The sequence below is a fragment of the Buteo buteo genome, chromosome 11, assembly GCF_964188355.1.
Source record: "Buteo buteo chromosome 11, bButBut1.hap1.1, whole genome shotgun sequence".
Lineage (NCBI taxonomy): Eukaryota > Metazoa > Chordata > Aves > Accipitriformes > Accipitridae > Buteo > Buteo buteo.
This window is the reverse complement of record NC_134181.1, coordinates 21306996-21327938: the sequence shown is the minus strand read 5'-3', so window position 1 is coordinate 21327938 and position 20943 is coordinate 21306996. Positions and strand designations below refer to the sequence as shown.

The following is a 20943-nucleotide window of genomic DNA, read 5'->3' as shown; positions in this document are numbered from 1 at the left end:
GCAGAAAGATGGGTTCACAAGCGGATGACAACCATATAGCTAACAGGAGCATGTTACTGTGGGACTGTTCCAATGTCACTTGATTCTCCATTTCCATGATCTCTGCGTAAATCAAGAGTAATTCCCCTCTAATCAATGGAGTTAATCTAGTCTTAAGCCAATCTATAGGAAAATAAGGACTTAATTATAAATAGCCAACCTAGGGGAATTATTTCTTATCAAGGGAAAACTATCTAGTAACAGTCAAGCCATCAACACAGATATAATATGCTGCAAACCAGAAACTCCTACAGCCCTGGAAAGTGAAGAGCACAGCAGAAAGGAGGAAATTTGTTCAAAGCCTGTGGGTGAGATTTTCTTTGGCTCCTGAGTGGGTTTTGACACTCAGGAGGGGTGTGCTGTGCTGCCTGGAGCGATTCTGGGGAGATATGCCATGGATGTGGGTCTCTGCTGGGGAAGGATCAGGCATCCTGGGACCCCCAGCAACTTTCTATCAAAACCCCTAACCCAGACATGGGCTGATTTGCATGTCCTGCGTTTTTTTCCTGCACATTTTCTCTCTCTGTCTTTGATCAAAAGGCTAAACATTGCCACGGTGCAAAATGATACCGTTTTACAGCGGCTCTTGAGGCTTTGTTGTTTCTAATCTTCATCTGGAGCTTGATTCTTTCCTTTCTTTGAATGAAGCATCGGGAACTCCTGCCTGGCCTCCCGCCACGGCAGTCCTGACCTGGCTGAACGGCATCTTTGGGCTCCTGCTGCCCTGGGTGAGGCTGGTCCCTGCGGCACGGCTAGACAACCTCACGCCCCACTCCGTAGGCGAGGCTAATGTCAAAGCAGTAATTGTAGCTGTTAAACGAGTTCCCACGTGGTATCTTTAATCAGTTATTACCAACGTACAAAATACTGATTAATAGCCTCAGTAAAACCTGTATTTGGGTAATAAAGTCTTCATGTGTGGCAGGTTTTCTGCCATCCTCGTGATTGATGCAGTACAAGGGACATGTTCGAGGTACCGCCATCCTGCTGTGCCTCTGCTTGGGGGAAGGCAGCCGCCCCGGCGGGGGCTGCAAGAGCTCCCTCCCCAGCTGACTTCCGCAGGCTCGGAGAAGCAGCCGCTCGCTTTGGAGGGACAGGTTTCCCCTTAGGAGGAGCAGGGTGGTGTGGGGCTTGGGCGCAGCGTTGGCACATTTTAATTTCCTCAAGGGCAGCGTATTGGCCGGGAGCCTCTCTCTCCTTGCCTCACCAACTCAGCAAAATTCCCCTTTTGGAAGGATGGGACTTCACAGCCACAGGCCACGAAATGGCTCCTCTGCTCCAGACTGTTCCCCTGTCTGGGCTAATTTCAGCGTGCAAAGGGACTCGGCTGTCAGCAAAGCCTCCGCACCCCTCCCCGCTGGAGCTAACAACGAAACCTGCTCTGCGCAGATCCTGAGGTGGCCGAGCGCCGGGGTTTGGCCGTGCCCTTGGACCTGGTGCTCTTGCAAGGGCACCTGATGTCACGTCCTTCGGGGGGGCTGAATTGCTTTGGGGTCTGTGGCCAGAGCAGACCACTGCAGGAGAGTATTGTGTCCTGGGTTTATTAGCACTCGGTGTAAGTGAGGACCATGTTCCCCATCCCTCCTCTCCCGCATGCCCAGGCACAGCAAGGCAGCTCCCCTGGCTCTGCTTCCTCCCTCCTAAGCTGTCGCAAGCCCAGCCTGCCTGTGGTCTTGCTGTTTCGGAGCAAAGACTGTGCTATCGCTCACCACAATCCCTGAATAAATGTCAAATGACACAGCCAAGGGAGAGGTCCCTTCCCAAGACATTTGTATTATGCTTTTTTGTGAGTTACACACCAGAGATCTGTTTAAGGCCAGGGATGCCCTGTATAAATGTTTTCATTTTACATCTGGAGACATTCAAATAATAGGAACATCATAGAAGGCATTCAGAAAACAAATATTTTAAATGGCACTCCTAAAACTGGTGAGTAAGCAGCGTGACTCAGCAGTGCTTCCCAACACTTCCCAGAAGAGATGGAAATAAATCCACTTAATAACTGACATGTATTTGAAATGTGCTGAGTAGTTTGTAGTTATCTGCAATTGCTGCTGGGAGAGCTGACTTGCAATCATACCTGAAGACAGCACCCTGCCTTCATCAGGCTGCGGCCAGATGCAACCTGAAATTCAGTCTCAAACATGGTGGCGACTTTCTGGAAGGAATTTAGTGAGTGCCCGATCACCCATATAGTCAGGAACCCCTATCAGCATCCTTAAACCTCTGCCATGGCATGTGTTTAACCTTAGTGCCTCAGTTGTGCAGTATATCAAATAACTAGATGTATTTTTTGTTCTCGTTTACAGGTCCTTCAATCCCTTTATGGACAGAAAGGCTCTAGAGAAGTACAAACAGTATCTGACTGTGTTCACCAGCACCAGATGCTACCCAGGGCAAGGCCACTGCTGTCTGCTCTGTGGGGAGCGGCGACGCTGAGCCCCATCAGATGGGCTGAAATCCGCCTTGGCCAGGCTGTGCTGTCCTCCGGGAAGGAGCGGATGGTGGTGTGGAGCTGGCCTTTGCCCGACCTGCACCCCAGCCTGGATCCAGGAGTTGCCAGGAAGCCCCTTTGCAGGCAGCAAGGAGATTTTCACTTTCTCAGGGCTCTGCTCCAGCTGTGCTCTTCTGCCAAATATTTTTGAACACCTCATCTTCTGTGTTGTCCTGCTCTGGTGCTTTCCAGGGGCTCCCAGAGAAGGCATTTTCCATTGGTATCTTGTGGGAATGGAAAGCAGCACCCCACCTCTCATTAATTCACTGCAAACGTCACAGTCCTGTGGCTGCTTCGCTCTCCCCTGTGTGCCGAGTACTTCCCTGTCACACCACCTCCCTGGCAGCCCTAACTGCGGCTGCAGTTGAATAACAAATCTCACAGGGGAAGGCAGGCAGCCCTTCTTCCAAGGGAACAGGGTTGTTGTTGTGTTTTTTTTTCTTCTTTTCAAACTAAAAATACTCCCTGCATCATCCAAAAAATCAGGATCAAACACATAAAGCTTGTGGAGGAAAAATACATCCCTCTCTCAGGGAAAAGAGAGAGCTTGCAAGCAAGGAGTAGGAAAGACTAACCTCCCTACAGCACGGGATCTGCATTTTCACAGGCGAACAGGGATGTTGGACAGTTCTGGGGGAGGTGGGGATCCTTTTCAAGGATCCTTTGGAGGACTAGTGTTGTTCGTTACTCAGAAATCAAGCCTGAAATGTCAGCTGAAAGCAGAGGCACCAGGAAAAAAAAGCAGATCTAAAGATGGATTTGCACCCGAAGTGGTTGTGCTTTCCACCAGCCAGGGAGCAAACAATGCCAGAAGAATTCATCTGACAAGCTTTTCTTCTGGCGGCTAGCTGAAGAGGAAGGCAATACTCATAATTTAAAAATCACCTTTTGGATATTTCCTCTTTTCACTGATCCTCCCAAACACAAACATCCTCAGACCTCTCTTATCCCTCCATGCTTCTAAGGCTCAAAGGGCTGGGTGGCCCTTCAAGAGCAGGTTGTCCTGGTCCCTGCTGATGGCATGGAGAGAAGAGGGAAAGCGCTACAAGCCCAAGCCCATGTCCACCTGGAATTCCCTTTCCTGGCACCAGTGACCACTGCCTTGTCCTCTCACTGTGTCTCTCAGGTAAGACTCAGGCACCATTTTCTTTAAAGCCCGCTTTAGGTGGTGAAAGATGTGATTAGATTCAATCCGGAGCTTGGAGTTGGAGCAAGATGACTGTGGTCTCTCTCTTATCAATGATCCCCTGAGAGATCTCTTTTCCTCTGCTGTTTTTCTTCAAAAGAAAATTAAAAGGCTAATTTTAATTGATGGCATTTGTTCTGGTCAGTGGTTTTATAAGACGGTTAGCTATAAAGCTGTCCTGGTTTTGGCTTAGTTGCTAGCTGGGGTTAAACCATGACAAAAGCTAAACTCAGAATTGGGAAGGCAGCATGGATGGCAAGTGTCACCAATCTACAGTGCCTGGCTGATGCCAAGCGCTCACCAAAGAAGCAGATCTGAGTGGCATTTTAAGGTGTGACTGCATCACTTACTCTCATCTGGCTCACTTAGAAAGGATGCTGAAGTGCATCAAAATATTTTTTTCCATAGAAATGTGTTTCTTAGGAACAGGTTTCTGACTGCGCAGAGGGACTGGAAGACCAGGTGAACTTCTATGCCACCCCATCCCCTGACTGCTGCCCGTTCACCACCAGCCCACAGCATCCAGGAGAACCCGAAAAGCAGACCCAGTGTTTACTTTTGAGTGAGGATTAAAGCGTTGCCATGCCAACACCATAGATATCATCCTGAAGCAGGACCAATGTGAAAAACATCACGCTGGCACATCAACCGCTCAGCAAGGTGGCACCTTCCAGAGAGCAGCCTTCCACATGACACGTGTTTCCAACTTGCTACGCGACTGCCGCCCACTCTCCCCTGCCTCCTTTCGGCTCCATTTCACATGGCCTTTTTTCATTCTTTAGGAATTTTAACTAAAACTGGGTATGTTGGACCACCCTGGAGAAGTTTGCGTTTTTAGAGCTCTGTCAGTGATTGATAGTCTTCTGCTGGAAGAAAGGTTAGCTGATATTGTCTCTGGGTGCAGTAGTGTCCGTGCAATTCAGTCGCTTGCCTAGAGCACCCAGCTGTTTCCACTGCTATTACATTTTCTAGGCTACTTCTATTTGTGTCCCCATCCCTCCCCTTTTCCTCAGAGCCAGTATCATCTCCCTCCCTCCCAAACTCAGGATTTCTTCCTGCTCACAAGCACGGTGACACATTTGCAGAAGACTAGGATTCTGACTGTTGTTCATCATCACTACTGCTGCCCTATAAATAGCTGTAATCTGTGTGGTGCCAGAGCTAAGGTCACATTTTAGCCCTAAATGAATTGCCAATTTTCTATTGTAATTACCCAGGTTAGAAAGGAGGACAGATTGATGAACTTAGCCTAAGTAAAATTCTACATGAAGACTTGGCAACCTCCAACCCTACAACCTGCTTATTTAATTGGATGGCTCTTTTAGGCCAAATTCTGTCTGCAAGAGCAAGCCATGATGTGTTTATAGCCATGACACAAGCTTATTTTGTCTCCCTTCTACACACTGTCTTTATTAGTAGCATGACTACAGCAAACCAGACACCAGTTCTGGGGTGATGTTTTTTGCTATATGAAGATCATTGTACGTTATTGACAATGACTACAACTTCAGCTTTGCAGGAGCACAAAGCCAAGTTGTGCTGCTGCTGCTGCAGCAAAGCAAGGTCTCCCGGGTCCGGCCACGGGGCTCAGCTGACTTGGCTGGGATCTCCCCTGACAATGAGTGAGTTTGACTCTCCCTAAGAGGTAGAGCAAAGGCATGGAAGTAGACTGTTTCAGGCTCTTTTGGTTGGCACAAAGGGCTATCACAAACTGCCTTCACGCTCTGCTGTTACTTTACTATGATCATTTATTAGAGGAAGATTTTGTGTTTTCAGGGACTCAAGAGATTTCTAAAGGAGAAAAATACATTAGCGGGATGTGGAAGGCACAGCTTTTGGTTAGAGACACTCCAGAATTGGCACAGCAGGGCTTGTGGGTCATGCACCATGACCACGCAGGCAGAGCTTACTCTGGGATTTCCCTTCTTCTTTGCTGTCTCCCTCTTTCCCCTGCACCCTCATTTTGCAGCAATGATTCCCCATATATTTGCCATCTCAACCAGCAACAACAAGCCTTTCTTGAATGAGCCAACCATCTCCCCGGCAACAAGGCAGGCCTAGAAAATAACAAGTGCTTTCCTTTCTGTTTTATGTTTCCTACCTCTCAAGAAATGCCCTGCCTTTTATTTGTCTCCACCGCTCAAAAACATGAATGATGGTAACTGAAATGCACCTCGTGGAGGGATGAAAAGGGAGGTGTGTGAGAAACATGGCTTTGGTTTTAATGGAAAAGAGTGACAGATCTTTACACCTTAGCGAAGGGCAGGCTGAAGTATTTGTCTGGCACTGTTACAGTGATGAACCCAGCAGACCCAGTACAGCAGGAACGATTATATGCATGCTGTGGCTATTGCATGCAGCAAGCAAGCAGACTTCAGCTGCAGCTGGATATCCAGACAAATGCTGACACCAGGCAAAAATGGGGTGGCTAATGCCCCCCTTATTCCATTTTCCCTTTCCTCCCACTCCATCCTGCTCCTCTACAAAGCAGCCCTAAGTTACACTTCACTGTGGTGAAGTTCCATCACTTACAACAGACCAGCAAGGGTTGGCTGTATCCTCACTGCAGTGGCAGAAACCCAGGAACCCTGCATCTGTCCCCCAGATCACCCCATTAGCTACCAGGCAGCAAATGGAGGCTTCCTACCAGCACAGCGGTGCCTGATTAACCTCGCCTGCCCTGCCCTAAGTTATTAGCAGCTTTTTTGCATTTCTCAGAGAGCTTGGGTTAGGGACACGCAGTAGGAGCCAGCTGGTCTAAACAGATAGCTGCCTGAAATGAAGTAAAATCCACAAATAACTTGAGCTGACAAGTAGAAAAAGCCAGTTACACAGGAGCAGGTCTTAGGGAAGAGAGCTCCTCCCACACACTGCTCCTTTCCAGCGACTGGAAGGCAGCAGGTGATGGCGGCTGCGTCCCTGGTCCTGCCACTGCCTTTGGTCCTGCCGCTGCCTTTGGCGCGTGCAGAGGGGACGGGGTGGGAGGCACCGGGTTTCCGCATGCACCCCGCTCTTCCGACGCAGGTTGAGACGCAGCTCCAATGCACGTGGCCCCCTTTGCCAGCCGCCTCAGGTGGGCTGTTCAATTACACTAAACAGATTTTTTTTAATATTACTAGCCAGTATTTTAAAATGTTCCAGGTACATCTTTGTTTAGCTCATAGTTCAGGAGTTACACACTGTATACAGCATAAGGTCAGGACAGACACATTTTGCTACAAAGCCTGAAAGAAAAAAATTGCCTATTGAACTTTTTTAACACTTTAGCAGCTTTTTAGTTTTCCCTTTCATAGTTGAAGCAGAGACATTTCCAGACTCCCACTGGGAAAAAAGCCCAATTTAAAGGTCACCGCCTGCCACCTCCAGACCCCAAGTGCTGGACTGCAACCCTGCCACCTCAGACACTTGTATCTGAGCCACGCAACTGATATTGGGATTCTCTGTTGAGTAATTTCCAAACAATTTCAGCCTGTTTCTGTCTGGTTTATGCTAATATGAACACCCTGTACAGCTGTTTTCACACCAGCCTGCACAGGGCGGTGTGCTTGCCTAGGCAGGCTCATTGCTGCCCAGGACCACTCCGAGCTGTGGACACCCCCAGTCGCCCCCAGCCTGCCTGCAGCTCTGGCATTTCGCCCGAATGGGATTGTAGGTGCTGCATTTCCAAGCAGCTTCTGAGGTCAGCATTGACCCGCCGAGGAAGAGACTTTACACTTCTTCTGGTTGGAACTTCTGAAGCCGGATTTCAGAACTGGCTCTTCAAATGGAGAGATGAAAATCCATCACTTCCCTGCTCTTCCTGCTTGATCAGATCCAAACGCTTGTACTGACTTCTAGATTCCTGGCTTTAAATCTCCATTTCCCATTTGCTCCGCCTGGCTACACCGAAAGGGAATCAGTGAGGAGCTTGCTTCATTAATACATTTGCACTTTAAAGAACCGTTTAATCCAGAGTCTACGTGTTATGGCCTGACCCCTTCCTGCCTGTTAATCTGATTATAAAGGTAAGGGCTGAGTAGTGCCCTACGGGCCAGCTGGAGGGTCTTGAGTAGCCAGGTGAGAGCAAGCCTCTGCCCCTCTTCCTTCACGTAACCCTTTTGTCTTGGCTAGTCGGGGATCCAGACCTAGGGCAGCGATGGCCCTGGAGATGAGGAACAGCCACAGATGCTGCTCCTCTCCCGCAGCCGGCTCCTCTCTCCTCACTGACTGCTCCTTGTTTACCTGTTGTCTTGCAACACATAAAGGATTTGTGACTTTGCACTTGCACAGCTTTTCTGGAGTTTCAGACTGACGTTCCAGGCTGTGCGTGGTGATAACGTGCCATGAGCTAGTAGGACGGGCTCCTGCCTCCCTGCTCTGAAGGCTACGAGACAGGGACCTAGGTGCTGCCTGCAGACCATGAACCTTTTGTAAGCCAGGCACAGCTACAAGAAAACCCGCTCACCTGAACAAGGAGCACATACAAAACTGAAATCTTACACGCAGACTCTTTTGTTCTTAACCTGGGGACAGGTCCTTATCAGCAGAGAGGGTCAGCGAGACCTGAAGCATCTGCTTTTTGTGATTTATTTTGTCTTTTCAGCTCACATTTCCTGCATTAATCTTGCTTTGACTGACAAAAGCTAAGGGGTTTAGTCTGGACTCTTCCCCCAGCCTTTTGCTTCTATTAGACTAAATACTGGAGGTATAATTATGGGCAGAAGAAAAATGAGAACAGTGTGAGAGGATTTGATTATTTTACCTCAGTAACAAAAGCACAAATCATCTCATTTGCATTTATTAAGTAGGGGAGGGGTTTTTTTTTGCTCTTAACATTGTCAGGGTGCCATTTGGATGGGGTACAGGGGCAGATGCATCTCCCATGAAGTGGGGGTGGGGCAAGCTGGAATATCCAAGCAGGTCCTGGGGAAAACCTGTCCTGTCCTGGGTCCGTGCCCCCTCCTTCCCTGCTGCTGAATCAGGCTCGAGCCGCCACAGCCCAATCTCCCCTTCCCGACCTCTCTTCTCTTGGGGGCTTAAGTGATGAGTAGGGGAAAATCCCCCACTAAAAGATTTGCATTGGAAACCCTTGGCTGAGGAATGACTTTTAAAATAGAAAAGCTTTGCTTGAAAAGGGATGAACCATGTAGCATAATACTCAACAAATCGCCCGTTTAATGGCCTCTCTTTATAGCAGCTGTGCATTAATAACAAAAGAGGGGTAGCAGAAGCCACACGCTTCTTTGTAAGATTAAAATAAACACTATTTCATACTAATACCAGCAACTTTCTGTGGAGGTTGACTAAGAGAAAAGAGCAAGTGGAGGACCATGGCCTGAGAGACTAGGTTTCTTTCCCCTTCGTCTTCTGCTGGATGAAGGAATATTACTCCCATTTACGAAGGGAGAAGATACTCTGAATCAGACCTCCCAGACTGTTGTTTGGTTCATACTGGCTTGTTGCAATCTTGTCTGTACACAGTCAGCATGACACCATTATAAGACAGGAGTAATTCCTCCAGGACTACATACCTTAGGGGAAACTAGGTTGGGGAGAACTTAATCTAACTTGCTTTTTACTTTGCAAGGCATAACTCAGGATCCCTACTGCCATAAAGCATAACTTGAAACAAGAGTGGTTCACACTAGACATAAGGAGAAACCTTTTCATCGTGAGGGCAGTACAGCAGTGGACCAGGTTGCCCGCAGAGGCTGTGCAGCCTCCATCCTTGGATGATTTGGGACCCGACTGGATAAAGCCCTGAGCAACCTCAGAGCCAACCTTGCTTGAGCATGAGATTGGGCTAGACACCACCTGAGTTCCTTTCCAGCCTGAGTTATCATATGATCCTAGGAACATTTGGAATCTTTTCCATAGGAATATGAACGGACGTGACGTTTTGTGCAGCCCAGTACTCCCATTTCTCATTCCTGGCAGTTCTGGTAACAGCTGTCCCCCTCCACATCCCGTACTTTGCCAAGCCTGGCACTAAAGCAGTGCTGAGTTTCCCTCCTTGAATTAGGACTTCAAGCATTAAAAAAAATAAATTTACATGTTAAATCTGTCTGCCACAGACTATTTATCAGACAAGGAGAAAGATTTGTTTCTGTTTTCCTGGGCATAGGTTTTTAGCTGAGACAAGATACGTTGCCTGGCTGAGAGCTGAGTCACCAAGTAATCAACAGATTAATGTATTCAGTTCGAAAGCCATCAGCATTAGTTCTCGGCAAGCTCACAAGAACTCCATTATGGTATCATCTCTATGTTTAGGATGGAAATGTCTCCAGGATATAGAGCTCCTGTGGGAAAAATCCCTAGATGCAAAGAAATCAAAATACCCCTTTGTGGCTGGGAGAAATAAGGTACCTCTTCATACAGTAACACCACAGCAGGATTTTGGCATCCTTTCTAGTGAATGCTTTTATTATCACCCCTCAGGGTGATAATAAGGAGTTTGGGGTATGTTGTACATCTGCCATTTGACAGGTACCTAAAAATAGTCATGATGATAAACTCAGTGGCATGTAGGACTTGGTCCTTACCAGGTCTTTAATCTGAAATTATTTTATTTCCAGTGAAACCAAGTAGTTTTACCTTCTCTGGGATGGGACCATGCAAAAAGGGTGGTCTTTACTTCTCTAGGCCTCTGACTTGCTCCGTGTGGGTTTGGTCTGAGCCAGAAATGTGAAAAGGAAAGGCAGAGGCTGGCAGGGGCACCTCACAGAGGAGCCACTGTTTAAAAATAGGGAGCTGGTTAAAGTACCAACAGAGTAGCAACTGTAAAAGGACAGGCTGGCCTAGGTGTGTGGCATGAGAAGGCTGCCAGACATCACATAGTCATTCTGATAAGACACGTGCTAATGCTGCTGCCTAAGACCCTGTCCATACGAACCTCACTGAAGTAATACATCCTCTTGTGGCAAGCGAAATTGCTGTTTGGGCTCACTTGAATGGGGGATGTGTGAGTAAAAGCCAGTCAAGCCCCCACAAAAGTCAAGTTAATCCTAAAAGCTTTCCTATATTAGCAGGCTGGTGGAAGGGATTTCAACAGCAGCAAGACTTCTCCCCAAGACATTTCTCATTGCAGCCTGTGTATCCAGCACATGCACAGTAGACAGGACACATGTTCTCACTGTTTCCCCAAGTCTGTCAGTACCTCTGTCTAGGCTGTCCCTAGATAACAGAACTTTTTTGTACTGGCCTGGCTAGTGCCAGGGCATGAGAGATTGTGGCTGTTGTGACACAGAGGTCCCCAGGGCTACACTTACTAGCATAGGTGTACAAATGGCATGTCATATGCAATTGTGCCTATGACTCTGTTGCACAAACTGCATGTGCTATAGGCATACAATGGTGATGTAAATCTTCCCCCCTCCCTCCTTTTCTCTCCAAGGTATTCAGATTGTGCAAATGTCTCTTGTTTGTGCTCTGGAGCCTCCAGGTGCTCAGCTCTCTGTACCCAAGCAGTGGTGATTTGAACTTACCCGTCGTTCCTTATCACCGTATTCGATACCCAAGGTATCCATGGCACGTACAATAGCTGCCAGTGACTGTATAGTGTTGCTGTAGACCACTGGCTTGTACTGCTTCACGTCTTCTCCAGAGAAGCCATCCTCATGGATGATCCTGAAGAAAATGCAAAGGACAAAAACCTCTTGAGAATGTAATTTCAATGGGGGAGACATTTCAAAGAGAGCTGTGCTCTTTTGAAGAGCACATCTGCTAGCTTGATTCATTTAATTTAGTCAGCGTTTCTTTTTAAACCATTCTGGTTGTTCACCAGTAGTGTGTCTGAGCCCAGTGCCTGGAATTAGCATCCCTTTTGCTCTGTCTCAAGGAGGTTTTGTGCAGGGTCGGCGCATATGGTACCTCCCTCCCAACTGAACCGCAAACACCCGAGCCTGGAGCCTGGAGAACCTCGTGTTTGCATGCTTACCGGTCACAGAGGGGAGGTTTCCAGGTCCTACATCACCTTTCCTGTCAAGGTCTATGGAAATATGTTCAATGCTTACAATGACCATCAGATCAGATCTTAACCACTGAAACAAGCAATAGAAAACCCTAGTTCTTGTCTCATCCTTTTCATAGTAACTCTTGGGGTGCCTTACAAAAGCAACCAGAGTCAGAATACCCCTCTACGCATGGGGACACAGGCATGGATAGGGGAATTGACTTAGTTGTGTAGCACTTAAAGTATTTACAACCCTTCACACATCCTCCCTCCTTCCCTCTCCTTTAAAAAGTGTTGGGATTTTTGCCGCCTCAAGGCATGTTATGTTATCCGTTCCCGAAGCAACATGGGAATGAGATCCACAGTCCTATCAGCTCTGTGTGCTGGATGCTCTGTGCATTAGTCTCTATTAAACTCTGCAAAAGGAACTATTTGATGGAGCGAGTTCTTGCAGTCCCTTGCTCAGGTCAGAAGACTGACCCCTATAATTTCTTCATCTCTAAGTAACTCAAGAACTAAGTCTGGGTGTGTCTAGAAAACAGCTGGGATTTGCAGAGCTAATTGTGTTTGACAATAATTCTTCCCAGTGAAGACATAAGTTATGATCCTGTCTCTTAAATATTGGCAGAGAGGATGATCTGCTTAGCTGAAATGAAGTCCTTGCTTGCTCATCCTCAGATCTCACTGGACAACAGAGTCCTTCAGTAACAGATCTGGTCACTGATAAAACCTAGCATCCTGTCTATAACAGGATTTTTGTTTCCTTTTTTTCTAAATCAGATACACAGAAACCAAGGTCCCAACCAGTGCTGGCTTGCCCCCGGGGAGAGGGAGTGCTAGCGGGGATCACAGTGAGCTTGCAATAGATATATTGCTGCGATGGCAATGGAGAACGGGGCTGGATGCCAGCCCCGTATTATTAACAGATGACTACATGAAGAACAAGGCTGATAGAAACATGCTGACAAAGACACAGATCTACTTCCCATGATGTGAAGCTCACAGAAAGGTTTTCTAACACAAGCAGCCGACTCTCTGCCCTCCCCATCACCAACCTTCGCTCAGTCATCAATGAAGAACTGAACTCCTGGGAGGAGCTGCTCCAACACCCTCCAAGTCCTGGAAAAATAGGACTACAAGCAAAGACAGCCCAAGACAGGAAGTAGTTCAAATTAATTGGTTTCCAGGAAATCTTTAAGCTACTGATCCGAGGAACTGGGCAGAGCCCCCTGCTCGGGTACCCCAGCTCCAGGAAGGGGGAATGGGGCTGGCGTGCTGGAAGCAGCACGAGGGGTTGCTGGTTTGTCTCACCTAGGCTGAGAAGAGCAAGGGTGGATGAAAACCTTTCTGACTTAGTTAATCCAGACTTCCCAATTTGTCAAAATTTTTGCTGTAGCTAGTTTTGATTTTAATGAAGAGTTATGGGCAATAGCAGACCTCATATTCTGTAGCTTTTCTTTTGTGGGAATCCAGTGCTTGCGCCAAGGGTTGGAGTAGCAACATTTGAGTAACGGGGAAGGAGGAGGGCCAGCAGAGCCGTGTGTGTTGGCACTGGATCTCATGGATCATTTACTGTTACCCAGACAAGTTGCTGAACTTCTGGGAAATATGTTCTTTGTCAAAAGTTGCAGTCAAACCTGAAGAGTTATGGCTAGCACAAAGCACAAGGATCTCCATCAATCCTGTTTGAATTCAAGAGAGACTGTACAGCACCAGTTCCTCCCAGCTATGAGCATGACAGCGAGAAGCTCGGCAGAGCAGGGGTCCTGTGGGAGGGAGGCAGGCAGGTGGTTAGCAAAAGCGTCACCACAAATAATTCATTCTTTCTGGTTGGTTGGTCCGGGGTTGGATTTTGGGGCAGGGGGGACTAAATGTTGGTCTGGGGGCAACTAGGAGAAGGAAACATAAGAGGGGGATAAGAAAGGGGCAAGAAGAGGACGGGCACGAGGGGCAGCGTAAGGACCGCAAAGAGGATGCAGCTGAAATTTGTTTGGTCCAGCTGTTGACCGTGCTGGTGGAGATCAGAGCGGTGCCCTCACCTCGGGCTGGCTTTGTTTCTGCCTTTCACTGACAGGCATCAGCTAGGGACTTGATATGGCAAACAGAGGGCTGCACAGCTGTGTAGGGAAAGAGGTGAGCTTTGGTCTTCTTCAGAGTTTAAACCGTCTCTGGCCTTGCGCCATGAAGTTGTGGCCTGACATTTTCACTTCTAAATACTCAGTGTTTCTAAATATTCTAAGCCAGTAAGCTCCCTATCAAGTAGCAGAGCTCCTTGTGCTGAAGGGGCAGAATTAAGCAATGGAGAGTGGCTCTGGGATCCCTCAGTGAACATACTGCTGACTGGGCAACACACTGACACTGTTCAAAGCACAGACATAAAAGCATTACTTTTAAAGGGGGCAGAAAAGAGCGTGGAGAAAAAACACCCCAATTGTTCTTCTGTGCAATCTCTCCGGGAAGGCAGCCACGGCAACTGAAAGCAGCACTGCAGATGCCAGTATTGAAGTTTTGCAGTAGGAAGTACCTACGGATTAATCAATCACGCAGTTAGCACATTACCTAATATTTGAGCGAGCAAATCCCCACTGACTAGTGCCGTTCCAAAGCCTGCTAGGACACCGTGAACTGGTTTATTGTCCTATATGCTTTTAGCAAATATTTCTCCTCTTGCTTGCCTTGGCAATCTGATGGCTGAACTCCCGTGGCAGCTTTTTCCATAGTCCTTTGGAAATGTTCGTGCTGCCGCTCACCTGTTTGAGATACACCTTTCTTCTTGCCTGCTATTGTGCTTTACTGCCTAGAGGACATCTAAAGCTCCAACAGCCCACTTGGGAGGTATATTGTTATGGGGGATGGCTTGAGCCAGCTTGTGTGCCGCAGGACACAAGAAGCAGTGGGGTTTGGATACTGTAGTGAGCTGTGACCATTAAAAATGCACACTGTGTAGGAACTAATAGAAGTGAGCAGCGCTTCAAGACTGGGAAATCTTTAAAGTTTCAGGCAGGGTGGGCTACTCCTTAAGCAACCCGCAAATTAATGGGAACGGAGGGTTTTCAGCAGTAAAAATGTGAACCCTCTGTTTTCTAAATGGCTTGTATTTTTTCCTGTGTCTGAAATACAAAGGAAACTGCTGCAGGCAGGTTCCTCTTTGCCACACCAGACCCGGTTCTCTCCAAGGCAAAGGAAGAAAAAGGATTTAAGAGGATCCTCGGGGGCTGTGGAGGGGGGAGACAATGCTGTAATTTTTAAAAGCAATTCTGAGCAATTAAAAAGCCATTTCATTCACCAAGTGACAATGAAACACCGTGCTCTGAATGGAATGGTGAGAGACAACTGAAGCAACCAGATTGTCTAACTACCTATTAATGCCTGTTCCCTATCCCCCAGCTGCTAACAGCAAAACCCATACGTTTGCATGTTATGTTGTCATACTCACTTTAGAATGGCATTAACAGGCAGGTATTTGCTAGGGAAAATGGTTCCACTGCAAATCAGATCTTCTGCCATCCCCCAGCAAGTCATTAATCCTGAAGAAGTGCCCAGTGCTTCAATGATTATTGCTTAATTACAAAATAAATGAAATACTTGGAAACAGGGGGTGCATTCTGTGTGGCAGCTTGCTTTGGCTTCCGTTCAACAAAGCACTTACATGCCTTCAGCCTTTCACTACAAAACGAATGTATTAAAAAGGCAAAGCCAAAGATAATTTTGCCGTATGTCCCTGCTGACACGCACTGCCCCAGTGGTTGTGAAATGGCAGCTTTGAACAAAGCACACGACAGCTCTAGCACAGCAGGGCTCGATCTCAGCCTGGGCTGATCCAAGCAAGGAGCCAGTTTGCCTCGGTCACTCCTGGGAGGAATACTTGTCCATCTATCCTGAAAACTTCCTGGGCAAGCTATCCTGGCACTTTCCTTCCAGCCCTTCCAACCTAAGCCAGGTTTAGTGAATGCAATGACTCTTCCCTACACCTTCTCCAACTGGGTCCTCCTCTGTCTTGAGGTGCAGTGCCCCAGACTAGACCCAGTCCTCACTTCTCTAACCTGCCAAGATCATTTTAAGCTGTAAAGTTTATCCTCCAATGTGCTGAAGTACCTCTCCCAGCTCCATGTCACTACCAGGTATAATTATGTATTTTTATCCATTTTTCATTGATGAAAATTTTGAAGGAAATCGACCCAGACCCCTGCAGAGTCCTGGTTGAGAGAGTCCTCTGCTCTGATCATGAGCCACCAGTAACTGTATTCTTTGGGAGTGAGGTGTGCTACTCATCCATTTTTGTGTAAGATCTGAAGTAGTTTTATCTAGACTGTTTTTCCAGGTCACTTTATGAAAGTTAAGTGGGACTGTGTCAAACCCTTCCCAAAATCTAGATATGGCACCAACTACTTCTCTCCTACTTCTGCCGAGAAGTCAAATGAGATTAGTTTAACATGCCTCATTTTTGTATAATCCATGCTGGATGTCACTCATCTCCCTTTTTATCTCTTAGGTGCCTGCAAATTGTTTGATTGATAGTTCAACTCTCCTGAAAGCTTCTAGAAGTTGACTGGTCTATAATTCTTACTCCTCTTTTCTCCCTCTATATTTAGAGATAGACACCATGTTTACATTTTTTCCCTGTCTTCTGGTACCTCACCTACCCTCCAAGAGCTCTCAAGGAGAAGTGTTTGTCTTTCTGAGATGGCGCCAGCAGAGCCTGTAAGTATGTGGTAAGAAGTTCCTTAAACACAGATGGTCTGAAGACATTTAATCTTATAAAACTTGCCCTTCTTGTGCCAGAGGGAGAGAGATGGCAGCGCTCAGCATTGGAGCCTGTTGTGGACACCCCTTCTGCCCCTCTTCCTTCCAGCGCTCGGTATCCTCCATCCCTTTCACAGCTTTGCCTGCAGGTTCTCCTTTCCTCACTGGCACAGCCCTGCCTCATCTCCTGCACTTTGTCATCACTCCAAAAGCTCGAGCCAATGCCTCTGGAATGTTTCCTGCTAAATTCAGGGAACTTTGTGTGGCTTCAAACTGTCTGCATCACTGTAAAAGACATACGTAGAGACTTCCAATTGCCTATCAGAGAAAATAAATCCCGTACTGTTTCTGTTTTACCTAAGGTGATTTACTTTCAATCAGCAAGATGTTTCCAGCTGAATGAAGTTTCCCCATATCAATGCACATCCCTAAAATCACAGTGATTTGCTTGAATAAAACCAGACAAGAAATCACCAGGAGGTTATTACGCTCAAAGCTTATTGCAAGCAAGTACCTTGCAAATGAATGGTCCAGTTCCTGTAAGAGCAGTCCTCGCTCCTCACCTTCATCTGGACAAATTAAGGTACTTAAAGGTCATTGCACAGCTTTCGTACAGAGCCTTGTGCCACAGCGATGGGTTTCACCTCCCAGGGCTTTGGGACTGGTTTTGACTGGCAGTGGGACCCTGCGTAGCACCCGCAGCTCCGCTTCAGCCTGGATGGTTGTGTGCTCCTCTGCAGCATTTCCTCCCAGGGCAGGGAAGCACAGGTCTCCCAAGCGCTCCGTGGGGGGAGCTCCCGAAGTCCACATGGACAACGTGGGCAGGGAAAACCTCCCAGCCAATGCAAAGAGCGTGAGACGCTACAGGGTCTAAAGTGCTGCTTGCAACTGCAGGAGATACTGAGGCCATAGCAGAAGGGAGGTGGCGTGAAAGGGACAACTGAGCATTTGCCCACTGACGCATTTTTTGCTTGGGCTGTTGAAAGCCCCGTTCATATGTATATGTTTAGGGTATAGACTGATCCAAGGCAGATTTTACATGAAGAATTTTGGAACAAACACACATATGAATCTATTTGTGCTCAGCAAGCTTTTCTGATTTTTTTTTTCCTCCCTTCTTCCCCTCTTCTTACAAAAATAATCTTTTCTGTTTCATACCAGAAACAAGCAGGTTATTCTGGTGAGGCTGGGCACAGCTTGAGTCAAGAGAAAAAAAACCCTAATTGTGAAGAAAACTCTGTAAGCTTTGTTTGCAAATGAGGAAAAATAATAATGCAAAAATCTGACTTTAATATGTAGGGAAAGGAAGGGGTTGATCAAACGTTGATGGAAAATCTCCTGCTAGAGGTAATCAGCTACTTTTAAAATTTATTTTTATCTTGATATGAGGTTAAAAAGTTTGTTTACAGGGGAGTTATGAAGCTAAATTCCAGTGATTCTCTTCTCATTTAATAGCCTGAAATGCGATTAAAACCTCCTGGATTACGTTAAACTAAATCAACGCAGATGCCCATGACCTTGTGTTTCAAAGACTGCAAAGGCACAGTTCAGACCTCCGTGACAGGGTGCAAATCTCTCAAAACTCTCATTCTTCTTCCCCTCTGGCTGTGCTTGAATGACACGTTGTACATCCTATTCCCGCAAGAAATTCTCTGAGATGGAGATAAGATGACTGTTTGCCTACATGCCTGCTTTTTTGAAAAGAAAAACAGCTTCCTTAGTCAGGGTCATCTAAAAACTGCAAATGGGGCTCATTTTAAAAAGCATAATTTTTTCAACCTGGATTTTTACACCAGTCCAAGAAATACTGATGGAGCCCTGTGATAGACTCCCAGCCGGGGAAAATCTCCTTTCTGGAGGAAATACCTTTGGGTCACTCAAAACTGAATTCTTACCACCAAAGTATTTCTTGCATGCAAAGACATTATTCTAATCAGCTGGTTCATGTTAAAAAATAAGTAAATCCATCAGGTGATTGAAATGTTGCCAAAATCTATGGCCCTGGAAATGGTCGAGCTTATTCAAATCAATTGCAAAAGTTTCATGGACCTGTACACGGCAGAAGAATTCTTGCTCTTCTAAGGCAGCTAAATTTGTGCCTAATATCAATGCCTGTAAGTAAGTCTGATGCCTTCATGAGGTCTAGTTAAAGCTAGGCATGTGCTTCTGCTCCTTAACTGCTGGTCAGAAAGCTAGAAAATGGTGGTATAAGAAACTCTCTCATGTCTACTCAGAATGGATGTTGCTACCATCTTATTTTTGCCTGTAGATGAGCAGCTATTGAGCTAACGATGATTAGCTCCTATACATGTAGGGGCCAGATACTGCATCTTCCCCAAAACCCTTGGTTTCAGCTTGTTTTCAGGTATATATGCATATATAAATATATGCAGAATACTCTTCATTTCCAGTTTAATACCGACGAAAACCAGAAACAAGTGCATTAAAGAAAACTCCCAATGTGGTGCTGTGTCCCTGTAGTCCTGTGGCTTTTTGGAAGCAGCTCTTAGTCTTTTCTTAATTATTACTATTTTTTTAATTGAGTTCTACATCAATGCTTAATTTTGGCTTTGGGCTGTCTTGAGGGGTGATCCCCACTTCGGTAGCACGCTGTAGTTGAGAGGAGAGATGATTTCCTGGACTGCTTGCTCAGTTCCCTGCCATGTGTCCTTCATTGGACTGGAGGGTTGGCTCAGGTTTTGTATTCTGCATTTGGGATGCACCAACGACCTTTCCCATCTTTGCTCTGTGAGGACTCTTTCAGCATTTACATTTTCTAACAGGAAGCAGTGGAGTGAAATACTCTGTTTTTAAGTGTGTGTATAAAACAAGTTTAAGAGCATAAAGAGTCTCCTGCATTCTGAAAGTAATTAATTACTGTTGATAAATGAAAGACACCAGTAGAGATATTTCAAAAGAAGGCAAGGCGGAGCAGGCAGAGCAAAGCCAGCTACTGTGCTAGTACTCCACTCAAACTCCACAGGGACATAGTCATCCTTTGAAATTTAACACCACACAGTCAGGAAAATGAAGCATCCCATGGCTTACCCATGAGAATAAATCTTACCCACACCAAGCCTAACTGTGCACAGAATCAACTGTACCAATGGCTTTACCCACCTGAGACACCCTAATAATAGTTTTTTTCCTGCGGAGACCACTGGTCACTGGTGTCCAGAGGAGTCCCAGTACCTGGATGCCCTATGCTGCTCCCAAGTGCTAACGACAATATAAATGAGCTCGTCGTTTATAGGGAGCCACTGGTTCCTACAAAGGTCAGGCTGCCTGCTGGCTGGTGGAGGTACACCGATACACACACGCTGAGGACCCGACCTTGAGTGCTGGCTCAGTACCAAAACCAAACCTCAGACCCTTCCCCTAAAGCACAAAGATAGGGGACGCTGGTATAGAGGTACAATCAGGGGAAAAAAAAAAATCCATCACACTTGCTGATACAGAAGCAATACAATAGACCCTCGTTCTTGCTGCCCCAAAGCAGTTTCTTACGCTCCCAAAAGCCAAATCTGCCCAGATGGGAAGCAAAAGGCACAAGCAGGGACAGAGGCAGAGGCTGCCCCAGACCCCCCCATCCCGTCCCAAGCAGGGAGCGGCACAGGCTCGGGTTTTATGAAATGTCAGGCCACTGGCATAGTTTGGTTTTACTAAAATTTGCAGTTGTGTAACTTTGATAACGTGCCCTCTCCTGGGGCCTTTAATATTAAGATCAAATATTGAATACCCTACATGCACCTAATTAGCTTTAATATGCATCCTGCTCGGCTCAGTAAGAACAGCAAAGAAACACAGTCAAAAACAATTAGATCAGGATTTTTTTCGATTAAAAAAAGACAGCTGGACTACACAGATTCCTGCAGCAGCATTTGCATTAGATGAGATTGCATTTTTCTGTGGAAAAAGCCTCGGAGCCAAAAGGGTTTCAAATAGCACCAGTGGAGGCTGACAGCTGCATTCTTCTTTGTGCGTTCCCAAAGAATAATTCAGTGAAGGAAAAAGGGTTCCTGCTCCGAGTGACTTATCTTCTGATCCCATGCAATGTGCTACATAGTCAATCTACTTTGTCCACGCTCTGCCTGAGACCAATGAGATCCCTCGGGGAAAAAAAATCCACCGGGCCAGTGATGACCCACATGAGAGAATTCTCATTAATTCCTTGGTAATGTTACATAAGGTCATTTTGTTGAATTAAAATTATTGGGATTAATCCTCTTAAATGTTCTCTTAGATGCAAGGGGGATCCAACTGCAGCTGGATCATCCCACAGCTGGTTCTAGAAAGTCAAAACAGTGTTTTAAAGCCCTGTAATGGTTTTGTTAAATTCATCCCCTGAACAAGGACACAAAGCAGCTTTTTATGGCTTTTTTAGATCACTTACAACTTCTGTAAGCTGTCATTAACTATCATCAAAGCCTGAAAAATGAGGCAAATGGGTTCAATGTCAGTTTTACTGCCCAAACCTAAATAATATTTTTGGTTTCCCATCTGCCTCATCTGAAGTGTTTTGACAGCTGGAAGGTGACTCTGCCTTTCAAA

The 20943-nt window shown here is 46.5% G+C and overlaps 1 protein-coding gene across 3 annotated transcripts in view; it reads right to left on the bottom strand.

Moving 5' to 3' along the window:
• GNAO1 (G protein subunit alpha o1) overlaps nt 1-20943 on the bottom strand; it is a 149049-nt gene that overhangs the window by 86314 nt on the left and 41792 nt on the right. For all 3 annotated transcript variants that reach the window (XM_075040356.1, XM_075040355.1, XM_075040357.1), the window contains one exon: nt 11183-11324. In XM_075040356.1, coding sequence (XP_074896457.1) covers nt 11183-11324 — 142 coding nt within the window. The remainder of the gene's footprint in view (nt 1-11182; nt 11325-20943) is intronic.